The following is a 20,817-nucleotide window of genomic DNA, read 5'->3' on the forward strand; positions in this document are numbered from 1 at the left end:
CAGGCATAACTTATCCAAAAACCCAAGTGGTTCTCGGGAATGAGACGTGGTTTTCCAGGCCTTCCCTCGCCTTCGCGTGTAGCCTTCGAAAACCGGTCTCTTCTGCTTGTTTACCCGCTTGCTTCAGGAAACGGTTCCAATTACCTCGGCTTCGCTTCCCCTGGAGCCCCAGAGGAGCTAATCAAGAAATAATTTGTGGCCACGCAGCAGGTCTCCGAACTCTGCTTCCGTCAGCCGGGATCCTCCGCTGGAGACGCGCACAGCCAAGCCAGAAGACACCAATGATTTGTTGGGAGACAGCGATCGCCATGGTCAGGAATCACACGATTTCCCTTTGGCCCTTTAACCGGGCAGCCGCCAAGTCACACCCTGATCGCATAGCCCCTTCTGATTACACAGGCATTTATATGGTTAAATCTCAAATTAGCCATTCCCGTTAGTTCATGAACCGTTCATTAAGAGGACTGGATGTAGCTGGGGATCCGCACCCCCGCGGGGCTGTTGAAAACGAATGGCCGCTGTTATGGATTATTTAAAAAAAAAAAAACACACTAAAAAATCTTAATCCGGCCAGAATTTCTTCCAATAACGTGATCCGACTGACCGGCAGTGTCTTTATATATGTGTGTGCATGTGGCCCTCAGGCTAGGGCCCCGCTCAAATCAAATCTCGAAAAAAAAAAATACTTAGATTAGAAAATAAAACCATCGGGTTGAGGAAGATACTTGGTGGAGGAATACAACGGGGACAATATCTAGATGTTGGACATCAGGACAACTTTATTTATTCTTTTATTATACACGTTTATTAGGATTTTCTTTTTCTCTCTCTCCATGGTTTTAGGGAATCGGGGTGAATAACATTTACGTTCTAGAATTAATATTGCAGCGATGTGGATATTTTTCACTTGAAAGTGTAACCATTCCCAACCTTTCATTTACTCTGGAACGTGAAAACCAGTTGGTTGGAACGTAAACACCTGTTAATGTAATTACGACCTCCGATGCTGGTCAGGAAGTTCGTATAAATCAGCAGAAATGTGACCTGTCCCTTTAAAAATCAAACAAATCCCTTTTTTTGAATTACCTGTAGATGTTAACATTATTATTATAACCCTTTATTTATATATCACCAACAATTTACGTAGCGCTTAATACAATACATATATTCAAGGGGTCTGATGAGAATTGACTGACTAAGACAAACCGATGCGTTAGGTGGAGAGAGCCCGCCTCGCCAGTGTACATGGAGGGGTTAACAGTGGTAGACACGGTATAAATATAATAGACATGCCTTGGAACAACCAATGGAATAATACTCCCCAACAAAAAGGAATACTTCACCCAAAAAAAAAAGAAAAACTCCCCAAAAACACAAGGTGGGAGCAAATTGGAATATGTCCACGTAAGGTAGAGTGAGGATAGTCCTGGATGGGGAGGAGGTGGGGCATAAAACCCCTCCCCCTCACATGGAGCTCAAAAGGAACCGCCCATGAGGAACAGCAACCAGTTAGCATACCAGCTTAAAGAAACAAATCTACTCAGCTAAGCGTTTCATGCATGGGTTCAGTATTGAGATGTTTTTTGGCTTTCTTTATGTTAAACCATGGGTGCAGTTTCTGTCCTTGCAGCTTCCCAGTGGCAGTAGGACTAGATTGGTCATAATCTCACCATTCAAGTGCAAGATACACATGTTCCCAGAATACTCTCCCCTATATTACAGGCAGATGAGATGAAGGCATATTCATCTGATGAATAATAAAGGGACTGTTTTTTTAATAATGGCTCAAGTTTACAACCAATATGCAAAGGAACCCCAAACACTACATCATGGCAGCAGTATCAATATTCAGTTTGTCCACAAGAGGTCGCTCTTTACCAAACTCAAGTGGCTTCTTTATGTTATTTATTATTATTAGTATTATCTTTTATTTATATAGAGCCAACAATCTACACAGCTCTTAATACAATACATATATATATTCAAGTGGTATGACAGGACGAGAATTGACAGACTAAGAGAAACCGATACATTAGGTGAAGAGAGCCCGGCTCGCAATGTTCCAGCTTTAAAACTTGTAATATTTTATCCTAAAATGTTTCTTAGCATATCCTTTTAATCTACAACCCTTCTTTTTTTATCCATCATTCAAAGGATAAATCTCACATTTGAGCTAAAAGCTTAACTGCAGTCCCGGCACCCTGCTCCCCGGGGTAAGGCGGTCGGACCCCTGGCACTGTCCATGCCCTGGGATGGCATAGCCTCCTGTAGTTGTGAATCAAGTCCTGGCATATTTTGGAATTTACTGGTCCTGCTAGTAGAGAAAACAAAATGACTGTAGTTATGATCACTACAGCCATTGACACCCATTATATCAAGAATGGGTGATGCTCCGTTGGCACAGGACTTTGTTCTGTCCTAAAACGATGTATAGGTCTTTCCTACACTCCAAGGACTAATAGGGTACAGGGTTGGTCTTTTCTTTTTTTTTTTATAAATCAAAGTTTATTATTTTACAACAAGTTATACAAGACATGAAGGGGATAGGAGGGAACAGGAGGGAGGGGGGGGGGGGGGGGTGGGGAGGGAGACCAGCAAGAAATCACAAAATCCTGACACAGCAGGAATGTGCATATAATAATGACAAAAATCATGACAGCGTTGCACACAAGGATGACATAATAGACCGCAACCCTGATAGACAGAAACAGTAAACACTACCCGCTCCCCTCATCCCACACCGGCCATAGTATCAGAGCGCTCGAACTGAAACGGTGCTACCCTTCAAATGCTAAACACGGGGAGAAGTCACCGGGCATCCCTAAGAAGGTGCATCGACGACTCAACACCCGCAGCGTGTAGGGGAAAAAACAAAAAACAAATAATAAAGAGTCCCTCAGCCAAACAGGAGTTGAGAAGAGGGATCCGCTAGGAACTGGGACCAGTAGAACCAGGTACGACAATGCCGCTCGCTAAGGCTATCAGACCTGGCCACCAGCTCCTCCATTTCCCGAACATGTTCAACCCGCAACACCCATTCCCGCATAGAGGGCGGAGATGACGCACCCCAATGAAGGGGAATCAAAGCTTTAGCTTCATTCAGCAAGTGCCGAACCACCGAGCGCCGGTACACAGAGGCGGGTCGGGAGGTAAGGTTCAGCAAATAGTTAGCAGGGGCGAAAGGCGGCGGGGAATCGGTGAAACGCGGAAGGAGCCCATGGATGGTCCTCCAAAAAGGGACAATCAGAGGACAATCCCACCAGATGTGGAGCACCGTTCCCACCGACCGTCCACACCGCCAACACATATTCGAGCTCTCTGGGAACATAGCATGCAATCTGACCGGCGTGCGGTACCAACGCGATAAGAATTTGAAGGACATCTCCTGCGACCTAGAGCTCAGGGAACAGCCATGTGTCAACGTAAAAATCTTACCCCACTGCGCCGCAGTCAGCGAGACAGCAAGCTCTGTCTCCCATTTACCCACGTATGCTGGTAGAGGAACACCATCGGCGCCCAATAGGAGCTGGTACAACAAAGAAACGCCGTGGGGAGGCAAGGCATCCCTAGAGTGCAAAGCCTCGAAGGGGGTAAGGTCTCTAATAAGATGATGTTTCTGCGGAATGGAAGCAACATAATTCCGCAACTGCAGGTACTGGAGAACCTGAAGAGCGGTAGGGGCAGCCCCAGGGAAAAGGCTAGCAATGGGCCGGAGCTGATGACTCTGCATAAAGGAACCCAGCGTGGGAGAATCCTGCGATGGCGACCCCAAGAAGGCACCCCCAGACACCCCCGGGGGAAAGTCCGGATTATAACGAAGTGGAGTCTTGGGCGAAGGGTAAGTCAGTAGCCGGCACCTGCGAGAGACAGTGTGTAACACCCGCAAAGTGGCTAGCACAAAAGGATTACCCTCCACCTGCCTCCGGGCCACCGACGGATCCAACCAGGTCAGCACCTGAATCGGTATCAAACAAGCAAACGCCTCCAAATGCACCCACAACTTATGAGAAGGGCGATATGTCCACTCCAAAGACCGCAAGAGATGACACGCAAAATAATAAGTACGGAGGCAAGGCAACCCCAGACCACCCTTCACCTTAGGTCTCTGCAATAACGCCATGGCCAACCTAGGGGATTTCCTGGCCCAGATAAAGGATAGGAACATCGAACGCACCGTCGAGAAAAAAGCCCGCGGCAGAACTATAGGCAAGGCCTGCAAAAGAAACAATATGCGGGGAAGAACGTTCATTTTAAGGGCATTAACCCTACCAACCCAAGAGATAACCAAGGACCCCCATGTGCGAAGGTCCCTGCGAATCCCATCAAGCAATGGGGGAAAATTAAACCGATACAAAAGAGATAAGTCCGCAGTCAACCATATCCCCAGATGACGCAGCGCTTGAGCGCACCAACGGAAGGGAAAGGAGGAGGTCAAGGCGGCCACCTCCGCCCCAGGCAAGGAAATATTTAATATCTCAGATTTTGCGAAATTAATTTTTAAATTAGAGAGACTGCCATAGAGCCGAAATTCCTCGAGGAGCACAGGTAGCGAGACATGGGGAGTCGTGAGTGCAAATAGCATATCATCCGCAAAAGCCACTGTTTTATGCTGTACACCCGCACACACCACCCCTGCAATATCCGGGTTAGCGCGCACCGCCTCCAAAAAGGGTTCCAGGGAAAGTACAAAGAGTAGCGGGGAGAGCGGACAGCCCTGCCGAGTGCCGTTTGAGATAGGGAACGAGGGGCCCAGAGCACCATTAATGCGAACCCTAGCAGAGGGCCTAGAGTATAAAGCTGACACCCAGCCCATCATATGAGGACCAAGACCTACCTCACGAAGCACAGCGAGCATAAACGTCCAGTCAAGCCGGTCAAAAGCCTTCTCAGCATCTGTAGAAAGCAATATGGACCTGGCCCCTGAACGCCCAGCCAAGTGAATAAGATTCAGTGCACGGATAGTCCCATCCCTGCATTCCCTACCAGGCACAAAGCCCGACTGATCAGGATGAATCAGAGCCGGGAGAAATCGACCCAAACGCAAAGCCAAAATTTTGGAGAATAACTTTATATCGACGTTCAACAGGGAGATAGGCCTGTAGTTACCGCAGAGATCAGCATCCCTCCCCTCCTTCGGGATCACAGCTATCGTAGCCGCCAAAGTATGGGGATGGAAGCAATCCCCCTTCAGAATAGAATTAAACACAGAGACCAATTGGGGACCCAAAATATCAAAAAACTTTTTGTAATAGGCTAGAGAGAGACCATCTGGACCCGGACACTTACCAGATTTAGAAAGCTTAATCGCCCTAGACAATTCGTCCAGAGAAATCGGAACCTCCAACTGCGCAGAGTCCGAAGTGGACAGACGACGGGGTAAGTATCGGGATAGATATCGAGCAATAGCCACTCGACGAGCCTCCGTATCCCCAGAGGAATCATGGGTAGGGGAGCGATTGTAGAGGTTAGAATAGAAGGCCACAAATTCGTGCGCGATTTCCGACGGAAGGTATCGCAAGGTACCCCCAGCGGAACGAATTCTAGGTATATAGGAAAGTTGTCGTTTCTTGCGTAAGGCGCGGGCTAAATATTTCCCCGGCTTGTTCCCGTGTTCATAAAATAGGGCCTTAAAACGAACAAAAGATCTCTGAGCTTGGGCATTGAGGATAGCAGCGAGTTCCGCACGGAGCGCAAGTAAACGCGTAAAGTCAGCAGCCACCATCGTGTCCCTATGAACCCTCTCCAACCTCTCTATCTGCAAATATAATGCGCTAAGCTTCTGAGCATGATCCCTCTTCTTAGCAGCCCCCAATCTAATAAGCTGACCACGGACAACACATTTATGTGCTTCCCAAATAGTAGGAAGAGGCAGATCTGGAGTCACATTGGACAAAAAATAGTTGCGTACGGTCGCGGCAGTATCCTCCAAGGCACGGGCATCATTAAGCAAGGACTCGTTCAGCCGCCAAGAGCTCTGGGTTGGTCGAGACAGGGGGGAGGAAAGTGTCAAGGATAGGGGAGCATGGTCAGACCACGTAATAGCTCCATAGCGAGCAGCAACCAAGAGAGGGAGATTATAGTGAGTGATAAACAAACAGTCAATGCGAGAATACCTGTTGTGCGGAATAGAATAAAAACTAAAATCTTTGTCAGAAGGATGAAGGGCTCTCCAACAATCTACCAATTGCTCAGACGTGAGCAAGGAGTGAATACGTTTTAAGACATGAGAGGGGGTCTGAGACATCCCCGCAGACGTGTCCAAACGAGGAGACAGAGCTACATTGAGATCCCCACCGAAAATTAACAGCCCCTCCTGAAATCGGCGCAAGGCACGAAATGTTTTAGAAAGCCACAAGTGCTGCCCAGTGTTAGGGACATAGACATTAGCAAACGTATACCAGGTATCGGCAAGTTTACCCTTCACAAAGAGGAATCTACCCTCCGGATCTGCTAAATGAATAACATCAGTAAGCGGGACACGGTTAGAAAACAAAATAGCAACCCCTTTCGACTTGGAGCGTGGATTGTTACTGAAATAGGCAACAGGGTAATCGCGTGACCGCAGATGAGGATGAGCCCCATCACGAAAATGAGTCTCCTGGATAAACGCTATAGAGGCACGTTGACGCTTTAAATCCCTAAGCAGAATTGAACGTTTCTCAGGGACATTAAGCCCCTTAGCATTGATCGAGAGCACAACAAGAGCGGCAGGCCGAGAAGCCATAGTGCAGGATGAAATCAACAGGAGGCAAATCGTCCCCCAGAGCACGAGTCAGGGTCTCTCAGGGAAAGGGAGAAGGGACAAGGAAAAGGAAAAGGAAAGAGAAACACAGCAATACAAAAAGGAGGGAGGGTAGAGGGGGGAACAAACCCCAGGAGAGGAAGACAAAAACAAAGACAAATACACAAACCGGGAGGGGGGGGGGGGGAACAAACACCAGGAGAGGAACACGAAGACAATGAAAGGTAGGAGGAACAACTGAACAAACAAACCAATATTCAGGGAGGGGGGGAGAAACAATCCCCACCCTCCAAATGAATACCTAGGGCGTCAACTGGAAGAAGGTACACCGAAAGGCCCAGAAACAGCAGGACCACAGCGTTCTACCAGCACCACACGACGCCTACGGTAAGAGGCAGAGTGACAACCGAAAAAAGAATCCGGCAAAAAACAAAACAAAAACTACAAAAGTAACCAAAGAGAACATGAGACCAACCATCGGTCCCCGGCACACAAGAGAGCATATCGTAGTATCGACGCAAATCCCCCCCCTAAACCCGACCCACCCTCCACCCCCAAAACCCCAAAGAAGGCACGATCAGTGATCTAGGGGACATGTCACGGCATGATAGCGAAACGTCGATCGCCACACAGACGCCAACAAAGGGCAACAGCCGACAGGAGAAGGCCACTGTAAAATAGTGTTTATGTATCCCCCAGTATATCATTATAAGCATAACTCGTAATGACCGAAAAGTGAGCGATCGCAGGCAACACCTCAGTGGGCAAAGGGCAATGTTAGGAAGTGAGCGCAAAGGAAAATAAACAAGAACAGAAAACCCAAGCCCCCCCCACCCAAAAGTGCCGAAACCCTCCCCCCCCGCACCCCCACGATAATTGCCCCTAACCAGCCCAAAGACATTCCACACAACCTCCCAAGACCCGGGGCATCCACAAGTGGAAAAAACCCCCAACAGCAGTAAACCTTATGTAGGCAATGTAAACCCGAGCCACCCCCCCCCCCCCACCGATCCGTTACAGAAAAAGAAAACAAACAAAACACAACCCCCCCAAAACATAGACAGTTCCACACAGCAACCCAGCTAACGGGGTGCAGACATTTCGACGCAGGATAGCGTCCACAAGGGAGGCAGGAGGGAGCAGGACGCCCCGAGCAGAGTCACGAAGCAGGGCTCAAGGAGGGGGGGCAAGGCTGGGGCCCAGGGCCAAAGGCAATGGCAGGGGGAGAAATGGCCCAGGAGCAGGCAATCAGGATGCACGCCAACTGAACCGCGGAGGCGGCCGCCACCTGACAGAGCAGCAGGGATATATCCCAGGGTGCTCACTCCTCCGGATCCGTCGCCTCTGGAGCCCTAGTAGTCAGACGCCCGGTGCGGGGAACACGGCCAAGCATCCTCTCCCCTCGACGTGAAGAACCCGCTTCTCCGCTGCCAGAACCACGATCCCCCGGGACAGCAGGCATATTCCAATCAGGGATTCGAAGCGCAGGTAGGTGGAGGTCTCGGAGGAACGCCGACAACTCACGATGGTAACGGAGCGAATAAGTAGATCCTCCAGAGCGCACATTAAGGCTGAAGGGGTAACCCCAATGGTATGGAATGCCCCGACTCCGGAGCTCAGCCGTAAGAGGTCTCAGCACTCTCCGATTCTGGAGCGTGATATCGGAGAGATCCTGGAATAGGGTGACCGCCGAACCATTGAAAGTCCAGGAGCCCACCTCCCGCGCACGCCGCATAATCTGCTCCTTGAGCTGGAAGTCAGTAACGCAACAAATAATGTCTCTCGGTGGCGCTGTCGGGGGACCCCTAGGTCTCAAAGCTCTGTGAGCTCGATCCAAAGAGACCACAGTCTCGGGAGGTCTCCCCAAGAGACTGTTAAACAGGCGGGCCACAAGACCCCCAACATCCTCAGGTGCATGGGTAGCCTCCTCCGGCAGACCCCGAATGCGGATATTGTGGCGTCGGCCCCTATTGTCGAGGTCCTCCAACCTCCTCCGATATTCAGCCAAATAAAAGGCATGGTGGGCAGAAGAGGACTCCAGGGCAGACGTTCTCTGAGCCTGGTGAGTAGAATCTGCCTCCCGGAGAGCAAGGCGACGGTCCAGCCCATCCAGGTCGGCCCGAATGCCCGCCACGGCATCGGTCACGGTTTGTTTCAGTTCCGACAGCAACTTGCTAAAGTCCTCGCGCCATGGAGCAGATGAAAAGAGCTGGCGAACATCCGCAGAACAGGTAGGTACATCAGGCACTCCCGTAGCCACATCCTCCTGCCTATCTTCGGAATCGCGGGAACCCGCGGGCGAAGGCGCCTCGTGGTCATCAGGGGCCTGTGAGGTCAACACCGCAGGGGTGCGAAAATACTCCCGAAGGGATGCCGCCGAGGGCATGGCACCCTCCCCAGGCCCCGACGGGGTGGAGGACTGTCGTCTGTTACGCACCATAAGTGCAATTGATAGCGATTAGGTGCTAATAATACCGGGGGACCGACGGAGCTAAGGTCTCAAGCAGCCATCTTCTCCAACAGTTGGCCACGCCCCCCCAGGGTTGGTCTTTTCATACACTATGCCAGTGTTAAACCTACCGAAAGGATAAGTCAAACATCAAAAATAAATGCACAATATTAGCATTCTTTATTAAGTCTTACTCATTACGGAAAATCACATTACAATTAACACACACGTCTTGGAACTAAAAACAGCAAATTGATCGTATTTCTAGAGTGTTTCTGGAATCCTTTGGCAATGACACTGTCGGGAGAGAAAAAAATGTGGTTTCCCCCCGGTAAGTTATTAATACACGGAACAATCTCGATAATATCGTTACGTACTACAAGCCTTGGAAAATAAACAAAAGGCACCCTCCAAGACTCCCCAGGCACTTTGGTTAGCAAAAATGTACAATGAGGGCATATCACGCTCGGATCTACTGATGTACATTTTTGACACAAAAAAGATCGTTCTTAACGGTTTTTGCGCATGTTGTACCAATGACTTGGTTAAGCAACGTCAAGATTAAAATTGCGTTTAAACCTTTTCTTGACCAACAAGAGGTTAAAAAAACACATACCAGGTCCCTGTTAGGACTGAGGTTAAAGAAATAACTTTGCGGTTGGCACAAAACGAGGTCATTGACGTGTTAGCCATTCTTGCGATAGAGATGTAAAGCTTACGTTAAAGAGTCTCAAAGAAAAGCTAAAAGGCACATTAAATAATTATCCCTATTTCGTAGGATTCATTATGTTTTTCGGACTTGAAATTTGGTTTAATGTTTAGTTTTTGGAGAACTAGTTGGGTATTAGCTGTGCCAATGAGGAACGGTTTAGCTAACACATAGCCCTTTAAATAAACCCCTTTACTGTACAATACAGACCCCCAGGTTAAAACAAGCATAGTAAAAAGCCAAAAAGATAAGGCACTAACGGATAAAAAGAAATATTCAACCTTCCCTATACAACTCGCTAAAAGAAGATTTATGACCCACTCAAGCAGATGATTAATAAATAAGATTAAAACATTCTAATTTACAGAATATTCTAATGCGACAGACTTAAGACACATTTATGTCCCAGCGTGCATGTGTTCACCTGTAGTGTCACATACCTGGCGTTTAGGAATAAGCGGATCTGCCATAATCTATTTAAACGCTATTTCGCATAGACGCGGACCCTCGAGCCGCCGATATGTGTAATATATTGATTTTCTGCAAATCCGAACGTTTAATGCTTAACTAGACTCGGACGGCGATGCGTTGTCCATGAACCGTCACGATGGTCAGTTTTGCCGGTTAATTCTTACAGTACGAGGTGCTTCGCAAGCAACTTTATCCCGGAACGGGATTTCCCCCGCTAATATGCGGAGCGCCCCTGGTGGTCTCTCTCTGCTGGTGTGCAAGGAAGCAGGGGCTTTAACTCTTACATGGCACACGTGTGCTTGGTTCCTCCCTTACAACGATTATCCGCTTAGGAAGTTGGGCTGCGGCGTTCAGTGAAGAAAATGCTTCAATACCAAATCAGATTGCCAGCTGTTTGCTCGAGTCCAAAAGTGGGAAAAAAAAAAACCCTTACAGGAACTATGCCAAGGTGCCCCCCACCACCTCTAGTTGTACCCCTCATTCCTTTTCACTTATCATAAAGGGGCTGCTTGTGTCACAGCTTTTTATTGAACATCTGGATAAAACCAACACCACATGGTGGTGACAGGAAATGTAGCCGTTGCCAGCAGGTAAAACAAAAAAAAAGTTAATAAAGTCTACCCAATAAAAGGCAAGGCGCAATCCACCCTGTATAGCACCCAAGCAGGGACACTTATGTTGGAATTTATATTCCTATGTCGTACGTCGCACACGCGCATGCTGAATGGCTATCTAATAGCTGTTCTCGTGTCCGGCCAGGATGTAGAGGTTGCTGTGGGCAGTCGGGTTCAACGTTGGACGACTCTCCAGCACGACCACTCTGTAAGCAGACAGAAAACATTTTATCACCACAACTGACGGCAATGGCGGCCCCCCATGCAGATGGAGGAAGCAAAACTGGGGAAAAATGAAATAAAACTAAATTATTGTACATGCTGACCTGCATTACGGCATACAGCGCTAGGGGTTAAAGACGCCATGCAGCGCTGGGGGTTAAAGACGCCATGCAGCGCTGGGGGTTAAAGACGCCATGCAGCGCTGGGGGATAAAGACGCCATGCAGCGCTAGGGGTTAAAGACGCCATGCAGCGCTGGGGGTTAAAGACGCCATGCAGCGCTGGGGGTTAAAGACGCCATGCAGCGCTGGGGGTTAAAGACGCCATGCAGCGCTGGGGGTTAAAGACGCCATGCAGCGCTGGGGGTTAAAGACGCCATGCAGCGCTGGTTGCGTATTAAAGTACTTACTAAGTACATTAATAGGCATTCATGTCTGACGAGTCTGTTCGGGGAGTAGACTGTCAGATGGCTGCTCTGGCGGAGTACACAGAAAGCGTGTTTCTTCCTATTCATAGTCTTGCAAAAAATTACATTTTTTGCAGGTGTTTTTATATTTTAAAAGGGGGGTGCCGAGGAACACACAGATCCACTCGGTTTATTAACCAAGATGAAAACAATACCTGTCTGATCCTAATAAGCGGAACACTCTGGACTCATCAGAAATTTCTTGTGTAACCTAGAAAGAGAGAAGAAGGCGGCACGCGTCTTAATCACGGCTGACAATCTTTATTTTAATCTCCCGACAGCAACTACTTCCTGCCGCCAGGCCCTCCCCCATACTGCTTGTCGCAGCCGGCCCCAAAGAGTCTCCGGGAGCCACACGTTACAGAACGTAGGGGAGGAAGCAGATCCGAAAACCCTGCCGATGGGATGCAGTCGAAAATTCCGAACATTCGCAGGACTTGCTTTAATATAATCTCAAAAAAAAAAAAAAAGGCGCTTCCTAAGCAAGCCTTTTTGTACTTATAGGGCTAAAAAGCCATTTTGAAGGCTTACCTCGTTTGATTTAAAGTTCTTGCCCTGCATGCCGTGTTTCCAGAAGGCAAGCACGCTGTCCTGAAGGCACACTGAAACGACACAGCAAGCAAACCGTGTAAAAACATTGCCTTTTCCACAAAGGGCACATAGTTTTCTTTCTCTACGGAACCGCTTCGTCAGCAAGCAAGTTGGTCTAAAAACCAGGAAAGCTGGCTGAAAGAATCAGCAATTAAAGATTGGATAAGGGGTGATCTAAGCAAAAGTAGTGATAAAAACCTACTTTTTGGAAGTCTCCGTTAAGGTGTATTTATGAACATGTGACACCCTTCATAAAGAGGAAGATTTTTTTGGGCCGAAACTTCGGAAGAACGGAACACTTTGAGATCCATGCAGTTTTCTGGCCGGCTCCGTTGACACTTTTTATGCAAGGAACTTACCTACTGATTCAATGTGGAAATTAAAGCTGAGTTCTGACGCCAGTTTCTTGCTAGACTTTAGCCTCCCTTGGAGGTTCACAATTTTTACATCATCTAAGAACAAAAAACAATCATCATTACCATTTTGCTTATGAACCAGAGGGTTATCAGCTATCCAGAGCCAAGACAAAAGCGGTTGAAATGGAACAAGGACTGGGAGAAATAATAATCAATGTGGACAAAGTCATTGTGACCAGTTACACCAATGATGAGCAGCCCACCCAGTGCTGACCGCCCCCCCCCAAGAGTCAAGGGCCCTGCACCAGCCTTGGGACAGCCCTGCACATTACCAATAAAGAACCCGATAGCGATAATCATCATCTGTCACTTACGGTCCAGACAGACCAAGGCCGTGTCTCTCTCCAGCTGCGTCACGTGTATGGCCTCCAGCTGGTGACCTTCTGCAAAGAATGGAAACCAAACACGTTAATGCATGCGCTGCGGGCCTACTGTACCACGAGAAGGGACGGGGTTAATCTCACAAACGGCAACTGGTCCTCTAGAAGAAAAGTAGAAGCAAACCAGGCAGGCTACCTGTGCCGATCTTCGTAAACCAGGAAGAAGCGGAGCTCAGGTTGATGGTTTCAAACTGGACGACTTGCCCGGCTTCCACCCCTTTGCTGACGGCTACGCAGACCATGGGATACTCCTGCTCTGGGATCACCAGCATTTCAAACACGTTTAGCGGGCTTGGCAGAGGGAAATCAAAATGCTGAAAAATACAAAATCAGGGCGGGGGGGGGAGATCATAAAAATTCTGTTCCAAACATAATACAATCTGAACATTTACACGCACACACAAAAGGCAGCGCTACGTACCCTTATCAACATGAATTTCTGCATTGGCTCATACCACTGGAGTAAGACGATGCCAGACGGCAGGGCTCCGCACAAGTACTTGTGTCCCGTGTATGGATTCCGTACTGAAAAACGTATAGGAAAGAGAGAGATAAAGGGTCCCGCTCAATGCAAGCCATACTATTCTTTAAGGCATTGATCCTTGTAATAGCTACCAAGCTAAGCAGCTAAACATTAGGGTAATTTACCCCCAGCAGCCGCAGGGATTTCTCACTAACGTTAAACGTAACCCCTTAAGGACAATAGGCGGTCCCTAAACCCATTCAAAACAATGCGTTTTGAGCCTGTACGGGGTTAATAACGGGAAATCTTTGTCATGGTGCTAGAAGCGGTTCTAGATCAGGCTATTGGACGGGGTAAACGCGACGGCAGAGGAAGAAGCGCGTCTCCGGGACGTACGTACCAATGCAGCACTTGTGGCAGCCCTTGGTTTCAGGGATTTTGGTCGTCAAGGCGAATTTCCTAAAACGAAGACCAGAAATTCACAAACAAAGCAATTTGCGGACCGACGACGTCTGCTGATGGATTATGGAAGTTCATATCAAGGCACCAAAGTTGCCCGAGCCGGTAGGAAGGGTCTTGAGCTGCTCGTTGCTAGAAGCCTGAAAGGTTAGGTTGTCCACCATGCACACGCTTACCTGGGCAGTATCCGGTCAGGAAAGCGGTGGCCCGGTATATGTGCCGCTAGGCCAGGCTTTTTGGCTTGCTCAAACAGGCCTATCAGGTTGTGTGAATAAAGCTGGAGAGTTTTACCTGTAAGCCAAAACGTACATTGAAGTCATTACCCAAGTCCACGATCACCGAAACCGGTAAAAGAAAACGGCCGAGAAAACGTATTTACCTTCTGCAGAGGACGGGGCGGCGCGTGTCCAGGGTCACAGAAAAATAAAGGAAACGGAATTAGTCAAATGTCATTTTGTTTAATTATTTACATAAAAGGTGAGTGACACGTGTATAAAGATTTACAGAACCTCCCTTAATGCTGTGACCACCTGAAATCATGTGCCGCACATCCCATCATTTATTTAACCGGGACACCGATTAGTTATTAACAAAGCGGCAGCTTCCAAAGCCGCCGGGCTGCCGACACATGGAATTTATAAACTGCTCCAGGGGAATCATAACGGATAAAGCGCTGGAGCGATGGGCACGTCGTGTATCATCACCGGGGTACCCCGAAGGTTTCGAAGACATGTCTAAAACCGATAGAAGGAGCTTGGAAAGTTCAGACAGGACCTGGGCCTTCACCAGACGGCAGACCTGACCTTTTGCCCCAATGAAGAACGGGACCGTGATGTGTTACAATGCGGTCTGTAGCTCCAGCCCTGTGTACTTGGCACCGCGTTTTAAGATGGAAGCGGCAACGGTATAATTAATTACGTTGTTATATATATATATATATACACAGAAAAGCTTGTCTTGACACCGCCAAACTAGAAGGGTGGAAGCTTTCACAGAGCCGGGCGAGACGCCAAGGCAGACAATTCTCATTTCGGTTATTAGGATCCCCCTGTCTAGAGCGCAGTGTGTAAATGTCAAATTCTGAATTTCAATGAGCTCTCATTCTGAACCCGCAGGAGCCCGGCCATTCCGCATTAAATGCGCCCTTTGTTCCTGGCACATAAACTGCCCCGACGTGACGGTTTAACTCTTTTACCAACAACACAAAATGTTTAATGTTTTACTGCCCCCTTCTGGAAGACCGGCAAAATACAGTCATGAGATATCAGAAATACCTACCCGACAGGGACATCAGGGTATTATTGATAACGTAGAGCCAGGTGCATTTCCGAGGAAACAACTGTAAAACAAAGGGACCACCAACTTATTGCCATCATCGTTTGACCACAAGCCTAAACGCGCCATCATATATTTATAAAACACGATGCCGACCGTTCTACATTTAGAGCTCTTCCCCAGGATAGCCCTTTGTAAATATGGGACTTTGAGCAAATTTTCCACAGTCTGTGCGTACGAAGCATCTGGGGCCACCGATATCATCCAGCGCCATTCTCTGGCCAAGCTGGCTGGTCCTGTGAGGGCAGCAGTATGTATGCTGCATTATGGGGGCAGGGAACGGATACCCCTTATCGGGCGTCCTGGTGCCCGGTGCACCGCTTCAACAGGCCAGTTGGAGAGACCGGTTATCTCCCATGTAACCGGCTATGGACACTTTGTATTAATTCTTCCCATTGCACGAGTCTCTTCTAGATGTAGGTCTGGAAAGTTGCCGTTATACAGTTTGTAGGGGTTTATAAAGATGTGGTGCCCAACCGCAGTGCAGCGGCCACCCAGGGCAGTCCTGCTTAGTGACCAAATTAGTGGATTATCACCTACCTGCTCCATCGTGGTTTCATGAAGTTCGTTCAGATTCAACGTGTAAATACCATCCTCCGTACCAAAGATGATATATTGGTCTGTCGGGGAAATTGGTGTCCGTTATTGGTGGTAGCCAAACAAATATTAGAGACGGTTCTAGACATTCACCCGGCGCAACCAGAGAATTTACAAAGTCTTTTTTATACCATAACAAGGCAACCAAAACAAACTGAGGGACGGCTGCCATTTTGTTTTTCTAGCAGATATCTGCTGAAGTCCTCCCGCTACGCCCGCGTACACCATTGTCCAGCTTCGGATATCACCAGATGTATTTTGTTAAAACATTATCTAGAGAACGCGAGACAATACCTTTGGTGTCTGGGTGTATCCAGGAAGTCGCACAGTTAATCTTCAAGGGACAGCCATCGAACACTTTGGAAAAACACGCTCCCATCTATACATTCAGAAGACAGACAGAGAAATCTATATATTACATGTGTTCAGCACTATATGGCGCTGGCCAGGACTGATGTAACATTATGTAGCAGCACATAAATGAAATGAATGCATTTATGAATACTTACTAGAACCTTTGGAGTGGGAGGCAATCCGTTTATAGTGGGTTTCTTGGTAAAAACAAACAAAAAAAAATGTTGGGAAGGGTTATTCTCCTGTCGGACCCCAAATACCATTATCCCCACCAGAGCCATAAAGTCGGTTGTCGTTGTACAAAAACCAGAGGGACCGATCACACCCGGTCATTGAATCTTATATTTACAGTAAAGAAGTTGTCTGTTTTGCGGATAAAACAGATAAATAAGTGGCATGGAATAAAGATTTCTGCATTTGCAACCTAACAATTCAGCCCGTTGATGTAACACAATTTCGATTTTGTTTTATAATTTACTGTGAAACTTCCAGCCCTCTCATCGGCCCTCTTCTGTCTGGTCTTGGATGTAGCCATGCTAGCTTAAGAACGGGACAGTGAAGAAGGTATGGTGTCTGGGGACTTCAGTACATACAGGGAAATCCTTCTTTTCTTTCTTCTGAGGAAGCTGGGGCTTCGGCCCCTCGCTGCTGGGGCTGCTGAGCCTCCCGGGGCTATCGCCATTACCTGAAGCCGAGACAGACAGACAGTTAATAGCAGATATTTACTTGCACATCAATTAATTGCCGTTAGGAGCCAGGAGAAGGGCACAGGTGAACCAGAAAAAAGACCACCCATACTTAAGAACTTCACTGCCCTAAAGCGTGGACAAATAAAGCTAGGAAAATGCTTGGAACCTGCTGAAGACCCCAACGGAGTAAAGCCACAGATGTATCAGCATGTGCCCAGACCGCAAACTTGAGGAGCCCCCACAGTCCATAGCCACTGGGGTGAACTGGAGCTACAAAGCAGTAAGCAGGGAGATGGATGGCGAGGATGGTGAGGAAACGCTTGCGTATGACATGGGTAGAGTCTGGATTTTCATGATCAGAAACTGACTCAAACATTCTAAAGTAAAACTACAGCCAATGAAATGGGACGCGCTCGACGCGCACGCTAAAAATATATAAAAAGTTGGTTCAGAAGGACATCTAAGGATAATGGGGATCGTCAGCCCCGTTGGAGACACCAGATCCCTGCCTGAACCAGTTGTCCTCAAATACAGACGACAGTTTATAGAATGCATGGGTGGGGTGGGAATATAATTCTGTCTCACCTATTCATGTTACGGGGTGTCATTACCAAAACTCCGGCACCTTCTTTGTGAACTTTAAAACATGTCACGCAACCGAATTTAATAAAATCAGATAAGAAGGCACGATCCAGAAATGTTTCATAAATACATCAGTAAAATGTTTGCCAACTTATTGAGTGGAAATGTTGCCATTATGATCAGGTTGACGCATTTTTGGTGCCCAACAGCCTTTTTACCTGTTTTCAGAATTTATTTTAAATAGTTTTCATGGAAAATTCAGTCTACCCAACGCATACACTTAATGCTAAACGGAACAGATTAAGACCAAGCAGGCATGGGGGGGTTTGAAAATGAACACCATGTACAAATCCACAGTACCTCCACACACTTCCAGACTCTTAACATTATCCCTTTCTACACAATGCAAGCCTTTCGCCATTATACATAATTCACTGTATATATAAAGGACAAATGTTACATCCTAGATGTGAATACTGAACTATTTACTCAGCTACTGCAAGAAAAAAAACGTAAGAATTGTAACAAATTATTGCAGTATACATAGCGAGATCAGCCAACGCATTTCACCGCGTGCAAACGAAAACGCGGCTACAGAGGGTTCCATTACAGAGAAAAAAAGGGGGAAAAAAACGGCTGATGGATCATAATGTCTCACACCACCTTCTGCTATTAGCAACCTGCAGCAGGAAAAGAGAGACGTTGAAAGGAACACAAGAAAAATACTTCTGTATGTCTGGTTTTTTTTTTTCTTTCTAGATCTATCCCCTAAATTTTGTATAGCGGAGAATACGAACAAAACACTTTTATTGAATTTACAGACTGTCAATCAAGGTGGAACTATCGAACTAGAAAAAAAGAAGGAAAAAAAGTTTCCTTTGGTCGAGTTCTACATTGTTGGCTGTGTCTGTCCCGGGTTTCTTCCGTTTGGTACGTCTAAGGCTCCCGTCTCTTACCTCTTTTGTCCGATCAGCCAGATTGGTTATTAAAGTAGTTTCAAAGGCTTACAAAGACAAAATAGTCAATAAACTAGACAGAGGCTAAGGTATACACATAAGCCAGTGATGCCTTCATTTCAGCTTTGTAATATCTAAATGTTAAGCCATTTCCTAGATTACATCTCTGGTGAAGCCCAAACCCAACTTCTTATTGCGCTCTTTTGTCACCTTAACACCCATGGCGGCGTCAGACGTCGAGCGTAAGAGCAGGAAGCGTGTGGTTGTACTCGTCATGAACTTATACGCAGCTCGTGCTCATTCTCAGTTACCGTCGGTAAGATGCTGCGTTAGCGGCTTCCTTGTGCTGCAGCAGAGGGGACGTTCTCCCTGCTTGTGCTTTGCGCGATTTACCCAGATCACTGTATCTACTGCTGAACAATCCCGGGCTGCTGATACTGCCGGACAGAACACTACGTGGAGGTGCAACCCGATGACCACAACCTGGGCTGCTCTGCCTCCTCTGGATCTGAGCCGCTCTGTTCTCTGGTTCGTGTTTGATGGTGTTGGATCTCTCGTCATCCGCCAAGCTGTCCTCTGGGCAGCTGAACACCCTCTGAGGCTGCAATGATACAGAATTATAAAACAAAACACACACATATATATATGCCATTATATTATTATGAATTTACTTTGCTTTCAGTTATGTTAAAGGATTAACACTCGCGGATTATAAACATCTCTGCATGCCTAGGATCACGGGAGGTTACTGTTCAGCAGTAACTGGGGAGAAACCCATTGGCTTCCAATGCTCCTTACAGCATTCCACGGAGTGCCACTCAAACTCATCACTCAATGTGCCAGGGATCACCCCACTGACTATTAAGATAAATCACCCTCCTACCCAATTTACACATCGGCTGTGTACGACCTGCTGAAATTTTCACCCATGTGATATTTTGTTACTAGATTCTAACACTGCATATCTTTGACGCAATCCCTCACTGTTAAGGACTTAGTTATAAAAATGACAAGTTAACAATAAAAACCCAAAAACGTTTATTTCTTCAGCTGGAATGGCAGTCGGATGTTGCTTTTGATCATTTAAAATACTTCATTGCTATGTGGTTCCCGCAGGCAGATCTTACCTTAGGAGGTAGAGGTGGTGGGACAGCGCGTTTCATTGTGGAACTAAAAAGAAAACAGATATACGCTATGTAGATTTTATAAAGATGATAACATTTTATAGGGTAATTATTTTGTAGCTACAGACTCGTACTCGGGCTTTATTCATCCCTCTCTAGGGTAGATAGCTGCACTAACTCACTCTTTGCCACCGGCTTCACTTTTTTACCCCTAGAGTTCGATGCTGCCCCCAACAGGCAATTTTTAAAGCAATATCTTCAAAATAATTACGCTGATTGACAAAATGAGTGCCTGTTGGGGGCAGCATTGAGCTGTGAGGGTAAGAGCGTGAAGGCAGCGGCAAGGAATGAATTATTACAGCTTCATTCATTACAGAGGAATGAATAAAGCAGAATGTCAATGGCTGCCTGTGGGACAATGTATCCAACCAATTAATAGCAATAGGGGATATAATCTAACGAAGAGGAAAAACCACACAGATACTGAAAACGTTACGATATGAAAGAAATGAGAGTTCCACTTACTCAGGATTTGCACCATTTGCAAACGCATTCCAATGGGACCCAAACTCATGTTCTCTGCTACCCTGAAAATGTGGAGAAAGACACACGATCAAATACTAATTTCTGTGAAAATACGAAGTTTTTAATATAGTTTCCATAAATAGTAGTCAAGACTTTCCTGATTCATTACCCTCTTTACTAAACACATTTTTTTTTCTCCAGATAAGTATAAAAAGTCTCATTATTGGACAAAACATACAAATACTGAAAAAGTGTCTCTCTCTCCAATATTAATGAAAGAGAAGCGGAAGCGATTCTGAGCCCGTGCTAAACACCAAAAACACTGGTTGTCATAACAGAAAGAATCCGATTTTTCTGATAACTATGACGTTCAGTATTAAGACTGAGGCAGCCTTAAAGGTACAAGAACAACCCATGAAGCTGGTAAACATTTTCCAGTACCTGTAGATTACATGTTACATACACATGACGAATATCCATTGTACTGGTTTAAAAACATTTCATACCATGGGTGGATACAGAGCCTGATCAAGAAGGGCACTCACACAACCAGACACTCACACTAAAATACACACACCCAGACTCCCAACACTAACACACAAACCCGTACACTCACACTAAAACACACACACACACGGTTACACACACTAACATAGCTAAACTCACACACACAT

General features: G+C 46.9%; 1 protein-coding gene across 1 annotated transcript in view; it reads right to left on the reverse strand.

Annotated features, from left to right (window-relative positions):
* Positions 1–11,103: 11,103 nt before the first annotated feature.
* LOC149271764 (mitogen-activated protein kinase kinase kinase kinase 5-like) overlaps positions 11,104–20,817 on the reverse strand; it is a 34,259-nt gene continuing 24,545 nt past the window's right edge. The window contains exons 15-33 of the mRNA XM_089507128.1: positions 20,144–20,197; positions 19,811–19,813; positions 19,622–19,664; positions 18,927–19,095; positions 16,861–16,952; positions 16,423–16,464; positions 16,208–16,292; positions 15,857–15,936; positions 15,260–15,320; positions 14,361–14,363; positions 14,158–14,272; positions 13,923–13,981; positions 13,481–13,584; positions 13,193–13,373; positions 12,994–13,059; positions 12,623–12,715; positions 12,204–12,274; positions 11,828–11,883; positions 11,104–11,191 (exon numbers count right to left, since the gene is read on the reverse strand). Of these exons, the coding sequence (XP_089363254.1) occupies positions 11,104–11,191; positions 11,828–11,883; positions 12,204–12,274; positions 12,623–12,715; positions 12,994–13,059; positions 13,193–13,373; positions 13,481–13,584; positions 13,923–13,981; positions 14,158–14,272; positions 14,361–14,363; positions 15,260–15,320; positions 15,857–15,936; positions 16,208–16,292; positions 16,423–16,464; positions 16,861–16,952; positions 18,927–19,095; positions 19,622–19,664; positions 19,811–19,813; positions 20,144–20,197 (1,465 nt within the window). The remainder of the gene's footprint in view (positions 11,192–11,827; positions 11,884–12,203; positions 12,275–12,622; positions 12,716–12,993; positions 13,060–13,192; positions 13,374–13,480; positions 13,585–13,922; positions 13,982–14,157; positions 14,273–14,360; positions 14,364–15,259; positions 15,321–15,856; positions 15,937–16,207; positions 16,293–16,422; positions 16,465–16,860; positions 16,953–18,926; positions 19,096–19,621; positions 19,665–19,810; positions 19,814–20,143; positions 20,198–20,817) is intronic.

Source organism: Sceloporus occidentalis, unplaced genomic scaffold (genome assembly GCF_023333645.1).
Source record: "Sceloporus occidentalis isolate IW3139 unplaced genomic scaffold, rSceOcc1.0.p SCAF_460, whole genome shotgun sequence".
Classification (NCBI taxonomy): Eukaryota; Metazoa; Chordata; class Lepidosauria; order Squamata; family Phrynosomatidae; genus Sceloporus; species Sceloporus occidentalis.